The 12617-nt window shown below is 39.9% G+C and overlaps 1 protein-coding gene across 1 annotated transcript; it reads right to left on the bottom strand.

Moving 5' to 3' along the window:
- Window positions 1–1457: 1457 nt before the first annotated feature.
- On the bottom strand, window positions 1458–11573 carry LOC129861234 (sphingomyelin synthase-related protein 1-like). Its single transcript, XM_055932467.1, has 6 exons — window positions 11377–11573; window positions 8102–8689; window positions 6381–6476; window positions 5889–6006; window positions 5530–5680; window positions 1458–4451 (listed from the first exon to the last, which is right to left on the bottom strand). Exons 2-6 carry the CDS (start codon window positions 8668–8670, stop codon window positions 4144–4146), a joined length of 1242 nt encoding a protein of 413 aa, XP_055788442.1. The 5' UTR covers window positions 8671–8689; window positions 11377–11573; the 3' UTR covers window positions 1458–4143.
- Window positions 11574–12617: the final 1044 nt, after the last annotated feature.

The raw sequence follows: 12617 nt of genomic DNA, 5'->3' as shown, positions 1-12617 counted from the left end.
GTTATGTTAATGGTAAGCTAAGATGGCTGCCATATACCTGACATGTAAATTCAGTCACGTTAGTATGTTAAATCCATGCTTAGTGTAATGTAAATGCTTCATAATGTAGAAACCGCATTGTCCCAACTCTAAATACATGGCTCTCTGCATGTACACGTTTTTGTAACCTTTATTTCAACTAGGAGTCCCACTGAGTCCAAGGTGTCTTTTGCAAGGGAGCCCTGCATCTACAACTACCTCTTTACCTACTGTATTTATTTATTTTGCTCCTTTGCACCCCATTATTTCTATCTCAACTTTGCACATTCTTCCACTGCAAACCAACCATTCCAGTTTTTTTTTACTTGCTATATTGTATTTACTTCACCACCATGGCCTTATTATATTTTTATTTATTTATATATTTTGTTTGCCTTCACCTCCCTTATCTCACCTCACTTGCTCACATTGTATATAGACTTATTTTTCACTGAATGTTTTACTCCATGTGTAACTAACTATGTGTTGTTGTATGTGTCGAACTGCTTTGCTTAATCTTGGCCAGGTCGCAATTGTAAATGAGAACGTGTTCTCAACTTGCCTACCTGGTTAAATAAAGGTGAAATAAAAAATACAAAAATAAATCTTACATGATAGGTCTATATTAATAATTTAATAATATGTAAATAGCTATTTAAAAAATATTAAAGTATTTCTGGTGAAGCAGTCAGATTTTCTCTACAGTTAGTTTCAGGATGTTTGTATTTTGTTCACAGCTGGATTACTATAACTGGTGTCAGAAACACTTCAAGAAACCTGAGATATCTAGCTAAACTACCAGCATTCTGCAAAGCTTGATGAGTGTTGTTGGAAAAGTCTTCTAGTGGTCAAAACGGAAACAGGTGTTCTAGCTAACTAAACAATACACAATGTTACACTGAATCAGCACTTTGACCGTCAGAGAAGTAAGAAAACTTGACCTGAAGTGACATTAACTAGGCTAATGAGATCAGGATGAACACACATGCTTTTTTACCCTAGCAGAGACCTGACATGTAAACTCAGTCACGTTAGTATGTTAAATCCATGCTTAGACTCTGGACCTCAGTCACAATAGGAACCCTGACCATCAACTGGGAGGGATTTCCAAAATGTAAACTGCTCAGAATAGCTCTGAGCGAATTCCCAGAATCCGCTTTAATCCACTGCACTCTGACTATCTCGTGCAGATAATGTGTCACCATGTCCTCTAATCGTGTAGCTAACTGAATTACTGCCTTGCACTCATCCTTACACACACACAGGGCTCCAGGGTGACTTTTCACTAAGTACAGTTCTTGGATCAGCTTCCCCTTCCCAATACTAACCTTAACCATCAGTGGGGGAAATGCTAAACTGATCCAAGTTCAGTATCTATTGGCAATTTCACCCTACTCTCACCTTCTCGATTGAAGAATCACATCCAAGACGACAGATCCTTGATTTCTACTGTTTAATGATGGTAAAGACACTTGTCATTTGCAGGACATTATTGATTAACCCAATACAACCACACTGGCTGTTATTGCTACATTTTCATTACATTGGTAGTCAATTACTGTATCTTGAAGATAAGTAACATACCGCTATAACCACACCAGTGATAAGGATTAGTAACATTTTTATTAGAGGGGTTAAAAGTGACAACTAAGAACAAATTCAAGAGAGATACATACTTATGAATGATGGCTTTTCTAACATCTTAGCAGAAAACTATGAATTTGCAGCTAGCTACCTAGCTCACATGCACATGAGCTGGCATTACACAAACCAAAAGATTTATGCATTAGGAACTAGTTGGAATTATAAGAAAGGTGGGGGGGAAGGTAAAGACTCAACCAGTAACGGGTTACGATCTAGGCCTAGTAGTACAAGTAACTATTCCACAGCTGAAATTCCAAATAAAACATGATGGGATGGATATAGGACAAAACCCACTGGACTCAAACTGATTGATAGAACATTGTTCCCACGCCATTTCAATAAAAACATTCAATGTGATGACGTTGAATCACTGTGGAAAACTGATTGGATTTGCAAAAAGTTATCAAACGAAGGAATTTCAGGAATTGTTTTATTTCGTGTTATTCGACAACGCAATCAAATAACTAGATGTTGAACTCCCGTTTGTGCCCAGTGGGAAGTAATACTTCATTGTTTTACAAATATGAACTAAGTGGGTTCTAACCAATACCATTAATGGCAGTTTCAGACCTGATTTGAGTTACTGTGGGGGACTTTGTGATGGTTTGCATTTGTTTTCAATGATTTGGGTGAAAGGGTGATTGAAATAAATCCTATACATAAAAGCACATTGTGTTTCAAACAAATATAGTTCTGCACAACTGTAAACATATTCCTGCTGAAGTGCATGTTGCAATAACCTTTTAGTACATCAAATATCTATAAAAAAAATGGTATTTACATATACCAAATGAAATAAATTAAGATGCAGTCAAAATTAAGTCCAAGGGATCTGTGGAAGAAGTAAAAATACACATTTTTTCAATTACTTTGTATGGATTGATATCCTTGTATGTTATTCTAATCGTGAATCTTGGTCAATTACTATTTTACAAGCTAGTATAAAACTCAACAAAATTCAATATTTGAGATATGCATTTCCTACACAGACAATGTTACTATAACAACTAAAGCTATTGGCAAATGGAATGGTATTTAAAACAATTGTTCACCATTTTCCATTCCATAGTTTTGGCTGCTTTTTGCGATCTCCTAAGTAACAACCCTGGTTACGGTAATGTCTAGTTAGGACAAGGCAGGATAATAACTGAACAATACAAATATTATAAAGGAAACCAAAACAGTTCATTTCAAAATGAGCCATGAATGACTCATTCAGCATTCTAGTAATACTGTCAAAACCACAGTAGTGTCTTAAGGAATGCAGAAGCTTTACACACTACCTAAAGAAACAATGGCAAACAAGTAACAAGACCGGTCACAACATCTTGAACTATGTTATTGCTATACATAAATTCAGCAACAGTATCATCTGTGACGTTTTGATATTGCCTTTAAGGTGGTCCATACTTGTATTAGAACTAGAGTCCAGATAAAACATTGAAAGAAACATGTCAATAATATTATGAAAAGTGCCCTAACTTCTCAGGATATCTAGTGAACACAATAGCCCATTTCACTAACGCTGTTGAATTTTAGATTTCAACAAACTTTACTGACTTAAAATAATGTGTTTGGTTACAATAGGCTGCCTGAGAATTCTGCTTTTATGTTTCCCCAAACCTATAGCTTGCCGTTACCCCAATTTTCGATCAGGTTGCAAGTTAAGAGCTTTTAAGGCTCACACACATTGCAACGAATGTGCATCTAGCGTTAGTCTGCCGATCATTCACATTTTTCAAGCAATTCTACATGTAAAATGAGTGTCCACTTGGTTTGCAAATTATGTTCAAAGGTGCTAACTACTCCCGACCAGCAAACTCTATTGGTGTGTCTGAGCCCTTAAGCATTGAAATGGTAGCCTGGTAGTAGCAGATCAGTTTGTGCTTTAGTCAACTCCTCTGTCGAGTTTGTCGTCATGCCATAATCAGATTGTATACCATAACAACAGAAGAGGCACTGACTAAAGCACATACATATCTGTAACCAGATTATTGATCTTGTGGCAAAAGTTGTGGGACAATTTATTTTTTTTACTCATCCCTTTTCAAATGAAGAGAGAAAATTGATAAAAGGATCAGTCCCAAATGGCACCCTATTCCCTATGTAGTGCACCACTTTTGATCAGAGCCTTATGGGCCCTGGTCAAAAGTAGTGCATTACATGGGAATAGGTTGTCAATTTAGACACAAGCCTTACTTTAATCCCTTTTAACAGGCTGACATGGGACAGAATATGAGGAGTCACATCTCTGTCTGTACCCGGTCACATCATGGCACCAATAGGATCCCAGAAGCCATCTCAGTTAGCAATCTCTTGTAGATATTGGAATATAAAGTTGATAACACATGACCACAGTTAGCAACTTCTTTCAGAGGGCAGTAGCAAAAATAGCACGACAGGGCTCAAAGTCACCAGTAGTGTCTATTAGATGAGATCAATGTCCTTGTGGCTGCATCGCAGACAGGTGTCCTCTACCACCTAGTACCCAATCATCCTCCTGATCATGCCGGGTTTAGAGAAAGGCCAGCCGTACTCGTTGGGCACAGGACCGTTGACGTTGCATTCGAAGAAAGAGAACATGGGGAACCAGATGCGGGCCCTGCGACTCTGCTGGTAGGCCCTGGTGTTAGCCAGCGTGTGGTAGTACAGGAAAAGCCTGGTTGTGATGTAGAAAGCAATGAAGACGTCGATAGAGTAGTGTTCATGGGCCGCCAGGATAAAGAAGATCCCAAACAAGTTTAGGACCCAAGACAAGGTGTGGATGAAGTTCCAACCCCTCGGTGTGTCTGTTGATGTGCACAAAAGCAGCAAATTGATGAGTTAGAAAGTTGAATTTCAGTCATGTTAAAACTCAGATTGTGCCCCAAATGACACCCTATTCCCTTACATAGTGCACTACATTGGACCAGAGTCCTATTGCCTCAAGAGTGCATTGAATGACATCTTTATTGATTCTGGTCTCAGTGTAGACCCATTATCTGTATGCGATTTTCAAAATCAGTGAAACTTAATTTATAGAGAACATTTCTCACAGAGAATGCATTTCAAAGTGCTTAACAAATAAAACAATAAAAAAAGGTGAGAACAGTAAAAACCTAATACATTTTCTAAAATGAGAAACTCAAAAGAATTGTAAAACAATAATAAATTAACAGTGGACATGAGACTAATGAATTAAAATAAATTGAAATAAATAAGATGTATAGAATGTGATCAAATAGTATGGCTAAAAGCACACCAAGTAAAAGCACGGCTAAAAAGATTATACAGTAAAAAAGTTTCTGAAGCCCCTCCCCTCCGGTAGGCTGTTCTAAAGGCCAGGACCATAATGGCTAAAGGCAGCCTGACCTTTGGAACAACGAAAAGGCCGGACCGACTGGACATATATCTTAAAAGCCTATCATACACGTATTCGGGTGCAAGGCCACGTAGTGCTTTGAAAAGCTTTAAAAACGTTTGAAAATTAACTCTAAAACTAGCAGGCAACAAATTCAGGGACTTTAAAATAGGTGGTATGTGTGCTCTCCTTCTGGTCTTCGTTAGCACACATGCTGCTATAAAACAGTTTAAAATCTGTCAGTGGCTCAGTTGGTAAAGCATGGCGCTTGCAACGACAGGATCCTGGATCTGATTCCCACTGGGGTCACCCACTGGGACAAAGGCGTCAGGTAAATTGGCATATATTACTATACTGTAAGTGGTCTGGTCTTGATGCCCTTCATGCAGTTACAGCTAATGGACACATGATGGCAACAAAGGGACAACACATGATGTACATAAGTTCCTCCCACTTACAGTCAATTACAATTATTGTCTGCAACAGGTGACAGTGAAAGTAACAGTAAAATGATATGGAACACTTACATTCTGTCACAAAGAAGTTGAGCATGGTGATGACCACTGTGTGGCCGCTGAACATGTAGTCACCACATGTGTGGACACCTGTGAGAGACATTCCAAATCCACTCCAGATGGCCAGAGCTCGATGCAGTTTTGCCCACATGTCACCATAAATCTCAGGGAAAGAGAAGTTAAGTGTCACTATTGAGATTTTACCCTGTCGCGAGAAGAAAGAAAATTGCTACCCATAGTGTTTTTACAGTGCGGCCAGATTGTATCTATAAAAAGCTACACGTGTGTGTGTGTGTGTGTTATGATGAGATCATCCTCAACCTGGAGGAAATGCTGATGTATGTGTGTGCATGTGCATGGAGCTGTAGTACCTTTCCTGAGCACTGCAGGTGCTGTCCTGGCACTGACAGAGAGGTGACGAACATGGTGATGCAACGCAGCATGAACACTGTCCCCATGAGGCTGCACAGGCGCCGCAGCAGAACTGACCTTCAGCAGAGCAGACGTTACACATGAACTAGACCAGTGGTTTTCAAACCTCTCCTCTGGGACCCCCGCAAGTTTCACAACTTTGTTGTAACCCTGAACTAACTCACTGATTCAAGTAGTCAAAAGGCATAATAATTAGTTGATCATTTTAATGTGGTGTCCTAGCTCTGGAATAGTTCAAATAAATGGAACGGGTGGGTGTCCCTAAGGAGAAGTAAAAATCAAATAAAAAAAATTAAACGCTGGACGAGGTAAAACATTCTACAATTCTATTAATGTAATGGTGAAATTCTAGATACTAGTTTAAATAATGTCTAGGCTATAGGTGTGACGAACATATTTTCCTATGGACCAGTCAGTAGCCAGTACTCTACCTGTGCTTGTGCAGCAGCAGAACTAGCAGCCAGATATTACACAGGATCACTCCACATGCCTCTGCCATGGCAAAGGCCCATGGTATTCTAGGTACACTGTTAAGAGAAAGAAATGGTTATTGGCTAATCTACTTAAATGCAAGCTGCCTGGTATTGAGCATTTTGATTATTTTCCCAGGCTTGGCTAATGTTTATGAAGTATCACAACCATTAACAGATAATAGCAAATAATAATAATATGATGATGATGAAGAATAATACACTATCAACGTTCAATATGACTTAATTGAAACAACGAAATAGCCTAGTAGATGCAAACTGCAAGCCTAATCCAGTGCAACTGGAAAAATACACCTGACAAACCTGCATGAGGTTAAGGCAAACGGCAAGCCACCTCTCGATTGCACCAAGATAAGCCTCTATGTCAGGTATGACAACCTGCCAGTCAGACAATAAACGTAGGGCTACATTTAGCATAGATGCTGCTTTCTCATTTAATTGTTTATTTTATTTAACCTTTATTAACTAGGCAAGTCAGTTAAGAATAAATTCTTATTTACAATGACAGTCTACCCAGGCCAAACCCTAACCCGGACAACGCTGGGCCAATTGTGTGCCGCCCTATGGGACTCCCAATCACGGCCGGTTGTGATACAGCCTGGAATCGAACCAGGGTATGTGGTGACGCCTCTAGCACTGAGATTCAGTGCCTTAGACCGCTGCTCCACTCGGGAGCCCACATGGTATAGAGAAGACGGATCCACTGGTTGCCCTCTAGGTTACAAAGAGCTGGTAGTCCCAAACTACCAGGTGTGAAACAGGGAAGGGACTCAGGGGGTATGCTAATTTGGTATAGAGCAGACCGAACTAACTCTATTACATTAATCAAAACAGCAACATTTTACATTTGGCTCAAAATTTTAAAATACATTTTCTTAACAGAGAAAAATGTCCTCCTCCCAATATTCCCAGCCCACTGACACTCCTATCAGAACACAGAAAAATCACAGTCTACTTGAACAGAGCAATACTCAATCATGAGGCATCAAAGCCAAAGGAACTGAATAATATTAAGAAATGCTATAGATGGAAGGAATGTAGTGTGGAAACCTACCAAAAAACAAGCCCACTCATCTTGCCAACAGTAATCTGAAACGTTATCACACTATGAGTAAGTCCAACTACACTCTCAGTTAGAACAAGCTGGACATTCAAGTCCTGTGTGGCTCAGTTGGTAGAGCATGGTGCTTGCAGAGCCAGGGTTGTGGGTTCGATTCCCACGAGGGACCAGTACAAATAAAGTATGAAATGTATGCACTCAGTACTACCAGTTGCTCTGGATAAAAGCGTCTGCTAAATGACTAAAATTGTCAATAGCAATGTGAGTCATCATGAACAAAAGGTCAAGCAAGCAATCTACTCAAAGTAGAAGAATTGAAGAAAACCATTAATGGCAGGGCATGCTATTTAGATTCAGAATAGGCTATGGTTGTGTCCCAAATGGCACCTGTATAGGTGAAACACTGAACACCATTGCAAAAACAAACAAGAGTTCATATTGGACAAATTCAAGTAGCGTAAGTTCAGTTTGGTTCCTAGTAAAATGTTATCACCACAGCATCAGTTATGTTGACATTCGAAACAGAGGTGTTTGCTGAACACGCAGGTCTACATGTACATTACTTAGGATGTGTGGATCAGCATGATCAACAGCAACCCACCTGTCTAAGAAAATGTCTGGCAAGGGCGGGTAGGTGCGCATGTCCGGCACCCTCTCGTGCACGATCACCATGACGAAGGAGGTAAATCCAAACACGAACACAACATAGATGGCACTAAGCGCCGTCTTCCAGTACTCAGGGTCCAGCCTCCTGCTCCCTCCATGCTTGTACTTCCCATTTGTATACTGAAGATACTGCTCTCCAACCGGTGCAGTGTCTGTGTTAGAGTTATCACACTCTCTACTGGAGTCTCCATTGCAGTGCCAGTCCCCACCGCCACCCTGAGGGGAGTGTCCGTCGAACGGGACCCCCAGCTCCTCCAGGATGTCCAGGTTTTGTTTCTGCAGCTTGCGGAGGGACACCATCAGCCTCTTGATATCCCCCAGCACCTTGAGCTCAAGCGGGGGAGAGCGTAGGTCATACTCGCTGAGGGTGAGTAAGGACATGCCATCCAGACGGTGCTTGTTGCACAGCAGGTCAACATAGTGGCAGAAGCCCTCGTCCTTCAGCCACTTGGCTACATGCTTGGTGGTCCACTGTCGGATGTTCAACTGGGTGCTGCTAGACATCTCCAGTTCACTCTGAAAACTGTAAAAAAACAAACAAAAGATTAATCTTGACTCCAAGAACCAAATCTTGCATGTGCCCTTATTAAATCTGTCACGAGATAAATGCATATCACGTGAAAAGATATGAGGAATAAAAAAGGAAGTCCCCAAATCTATTGCAGCAGTCAGTACCCAGTACTTTTATGAAAGAGAAAACACTGCAACATTACATAGAGAACTAGTCATCCACCATCTCCACTGAATCAGCATTTCAGAAATACTGTTGGTTCCCTATAAAGCCAAGCAAGACTTCAACATTTGTCAAATCAAATTGTCACATGCGCTGAATACAACAGGTGTGGACCTTACCGTGAAATGCTTACTTACAAGCCCTTAACCAACAATACAGTTTAAAAAATAGAGTTAAGAAAATATTTACTAAATAAATTATAGTAAAAAATTGAAACGAACACAATAAAATAACGAGGCTATATACAGGGGGTGCCGGTACCGAGTCAATGTGCGGGGGTACAGGTTAGTCGAGGTAATTTGTAAAGTGACTATCCTAAGATAATAAACAGTGAGTAGCAGCAATATCACTGACAAGAGGCACATACTATCCACTGCTTCAAGACAAACTTCACCTTCTCCTCCCGTCTGGTTATTAAATTGTGGTCACTAAAAACAGTTTTCCACTGAAACGTATGTATTCCTATGAAAGGACTAAGCCTAGCCTACAGTACACATTGTCAGACTTCAACTTATGTACTTATCTACCTATATCCCTCAAGTACAGAAACTGTGTGTCAAGCTGATATTGACGACAGACAAAAGAACAGAAACAGTTGCTTAATCTTGAGAGCCACACCCTCCATTATTCCATTGTGGAATACCAGAGTTGTTACATATAGGGTAAAGAGCAACTTGAACTAGACTGCTTGCTTCTGTTTAGAGAACAGAGCAACCATCTGTTACATTCTTTCAGGTGAGGCTGTGTGTCACAAGGACAATTTTTTTTTTTTTAATTTCATAAAAAGACAGCACAACAATGCAGCAGCCCATCGATGCTGAACAAAAATATCAAAGCAACATGCAACAATTTCAAAGATTTAGCTGAGTTACAGTTTATATAAGGAAATCAGTCAATTGAAATAAATTCATTTGGCCCTAATCTATGGATTTCACATGACTGGGCAAAGGCTCCGCCATGGGTGGGTATAGGCCCACCCACTGGGGAGCCAGGCCCAGCCAATCAGAATGAGTTCTTCCCCTACAAAAGGCCTATATTACAGAAAGCATGATGGTGCACTTACTACGTGCAAATGCTAAAAGAAAGGAATGAGGTGGGTAGATAACTAAGTTTATCATTGTAGCTAAGTATTTATAAACAAAAAAACATATCTTAAACGTTTCATTCATTTTTGTTTTATTATCTATACAATACAGGCATAAATGATTTTGGCCCAATAGGCCTGGCATATTCCCATGTTCAAGGAGCTTTCCGTTTTGATTGGGTTATTTTGCCTAAAGCCATTTAGGCCTACCTATAGTTGTTGTTTTAGCATAGTTGTGAGCATTTAGAGGTTTTTAGCGGAGCAGTTGGAAAGAGGCTGGAGCGCCTGAGCGGAGCTCAAGCACTACTCCATGAGCGGGATTTCCAACTGCTCAACTCCATCATAAATCATGGAGTTGAACTTAATCGGCTAACTTGGCAGAGGACAGTGTTCTAGTGACAGGAAGTACAATTATTTCTACTAACTCAGATCTTTTCGACTCCTTCATTTAAAATAACTAATCTTCCGACTCAGTTCGTTAATTTGGGTCAGATGAACTGAAAAGTAGAAATGGTAATGATTCTACAATTCTCTCATTCACAATAAGGGGATTATTGGAGCTGTTATTTGTGACAGACTTGTAAAACCGTGTTTTAAACAATGTACATTGTTGATTGCTAGGCATACAAATAAGATAATATCTTGGAACATTTGAAACGAGGTCTAGTTGTGGCCGCAACCGGACTAAATCGTGAACGATTTGACAGAACGCATTACTTCTCTGCAGCGAGGGTGATATGAACACAATAGCGTTCGCGGGCTGCAGCAGCACCCCAAACTATTCGAGTTCGTTGAACAGAGGATGTGTATGTTTTAGTTCTACAAAGCTGTGTCCATCATAACAATCAATTATCAATTTTTGCATTAATTCTTGCACAATGTGATCAATGATCAGTCCTAAACATGTATTTTTATTCTCTGCCTGCACATCACTACTGTGTACACTGTCCATGTCAATACAAACTGTCCCCATGTGATGGTATTTCCCCACTTAAGTATTGCACCCATTAAACGCAATACAGATAACTTGTGGGCTTTTAACTAATATCAAATACACAATACACAGAGAATGATGGTGACATCTCTGGCAACAGCCTAGTCTTTAGCAGGCCAGGCAGGGATGACGGTGGCTACAGTAGTTTGCTGATACAGCTGAGGACTTTAGTTAACTGACATTAGCTAGCTAGATAGTTAACTAACTACACGACTGACTGATATACCGCCAAGCCCAGTAAGCTTGCTATGTAGCTACCTAAAAATATGCAGAACACATTCCCATGCTCAGAATACATTAGTTAGCAACAAAGCGTACATTCAGGTATAGCGTACCAGTTAGCTAGCATGCTAACGTTAGGCTGATACGGTAGCTAGTAATCTAGCAGTAAATACTCACCAGAATTCAGATTAAACTTTTAGCTGCCGCGGCGAGTAATATGACTAGCTATATGGCATCTCACTTGAATCTGACGAAGCTATAGTTACGTTTAGTGCAATAAGAGGATTGAGGCAAATCATTTCGCCCGGCTGCTGATTATAGTATCTGCTTTGCTGTTGACATTACCAAAAAGGAGCGACGACCGTAAGTACTAGAAGAGCCGCGCACAGGTGGGCTAGTCAGTTTTCTTGTACTATGACCTCTACTGGTGAAATTACAGTATCGCTATGCAAAGCACAGTAAGTCGTCCAATGCATTGTTTATGACCCATAAAATAACCTATAACATAATGTAGAATATATACAAATTTGGTGGGTCAATCACTGTAGCCGACCTTAGCTCTATGTAAAGTTGCAAGACATATGTACGATTTAAGACATAGGTCTAAATTTAACTACACAAACAGACATAAATCAGGTCATTTTAATTTTAGACTGAGGGGAAGGAAGGACACCTGTTCCTGTCACTATACACCGGCCTATCTAAAGCCTCAAATAGGCTAATTACCACCCTACAACATCAGAAAATGAAGAGGAAAGATAGCTAATATCTCATAGGAGCCCATTTTACCAGTGTTGTAATTGTGCCTTTTAAAACATGTTCTATTGAATCTTATTTAAAGCTCTCACAATGTCTGAAAGGGACATTTCATTGCACTGTGTACACTACACTGTATCCTGTGCATATGACAAATAAACATTGATTTGTATGTTGATTGTGTGGTACCAGTATCGCACATTGACTCGGTACTGGTACCCCCTGTATATAGCCTCGTTATTGTTATTTTATTGTTGCTCTTTTATTTTTTACTTTAGTTTATTTAGTAATTGTTTTTCTTAAAACTGCATTGTTGGTTAATTAAGGGATTGACAGTAAGGTCTACACCTGTTGTATTCAGTGCATGTGACAAATACAATTTGATTGGAAGTAGTCCAATTAACGAGAAAATAAAAACTTCCCCATGCAAACTAACATCATCTATCGGGCACACCTGCAGCAGGTCATTTACATCTGCAACATCACTCTGCAAGAACAGAGATCACAGAATGACAGCCAGATGATTGATGACTATGATCATTTTAGATAATGGCATTGGCAGGGATACACATTGCTGACAACATCTTTGTGCGTTGTTTTCTCCACATTGTTTTATGTCAGGAGAAACAGTAATCAACATTTTGGTTTACTTTAAAATGCCA

This window comes from Salvelinus fontinalis, chromosome 1 (assembly GCF_029448725.1).
Source record: "Salvelinus fontinalis isolate EN_2023a chromosome 1, ASM2944872v1, whole genome shotgun sequence".
NCBI lineage: Eukaryota > Metazoa > Chordata > Actinopteri > Salmoniformes > Salmonidae > Salvelinus > Salvelinus fontinalis.
This window is presented reverse-complemented; position numbering and strand designations above follow the sequence as displayed.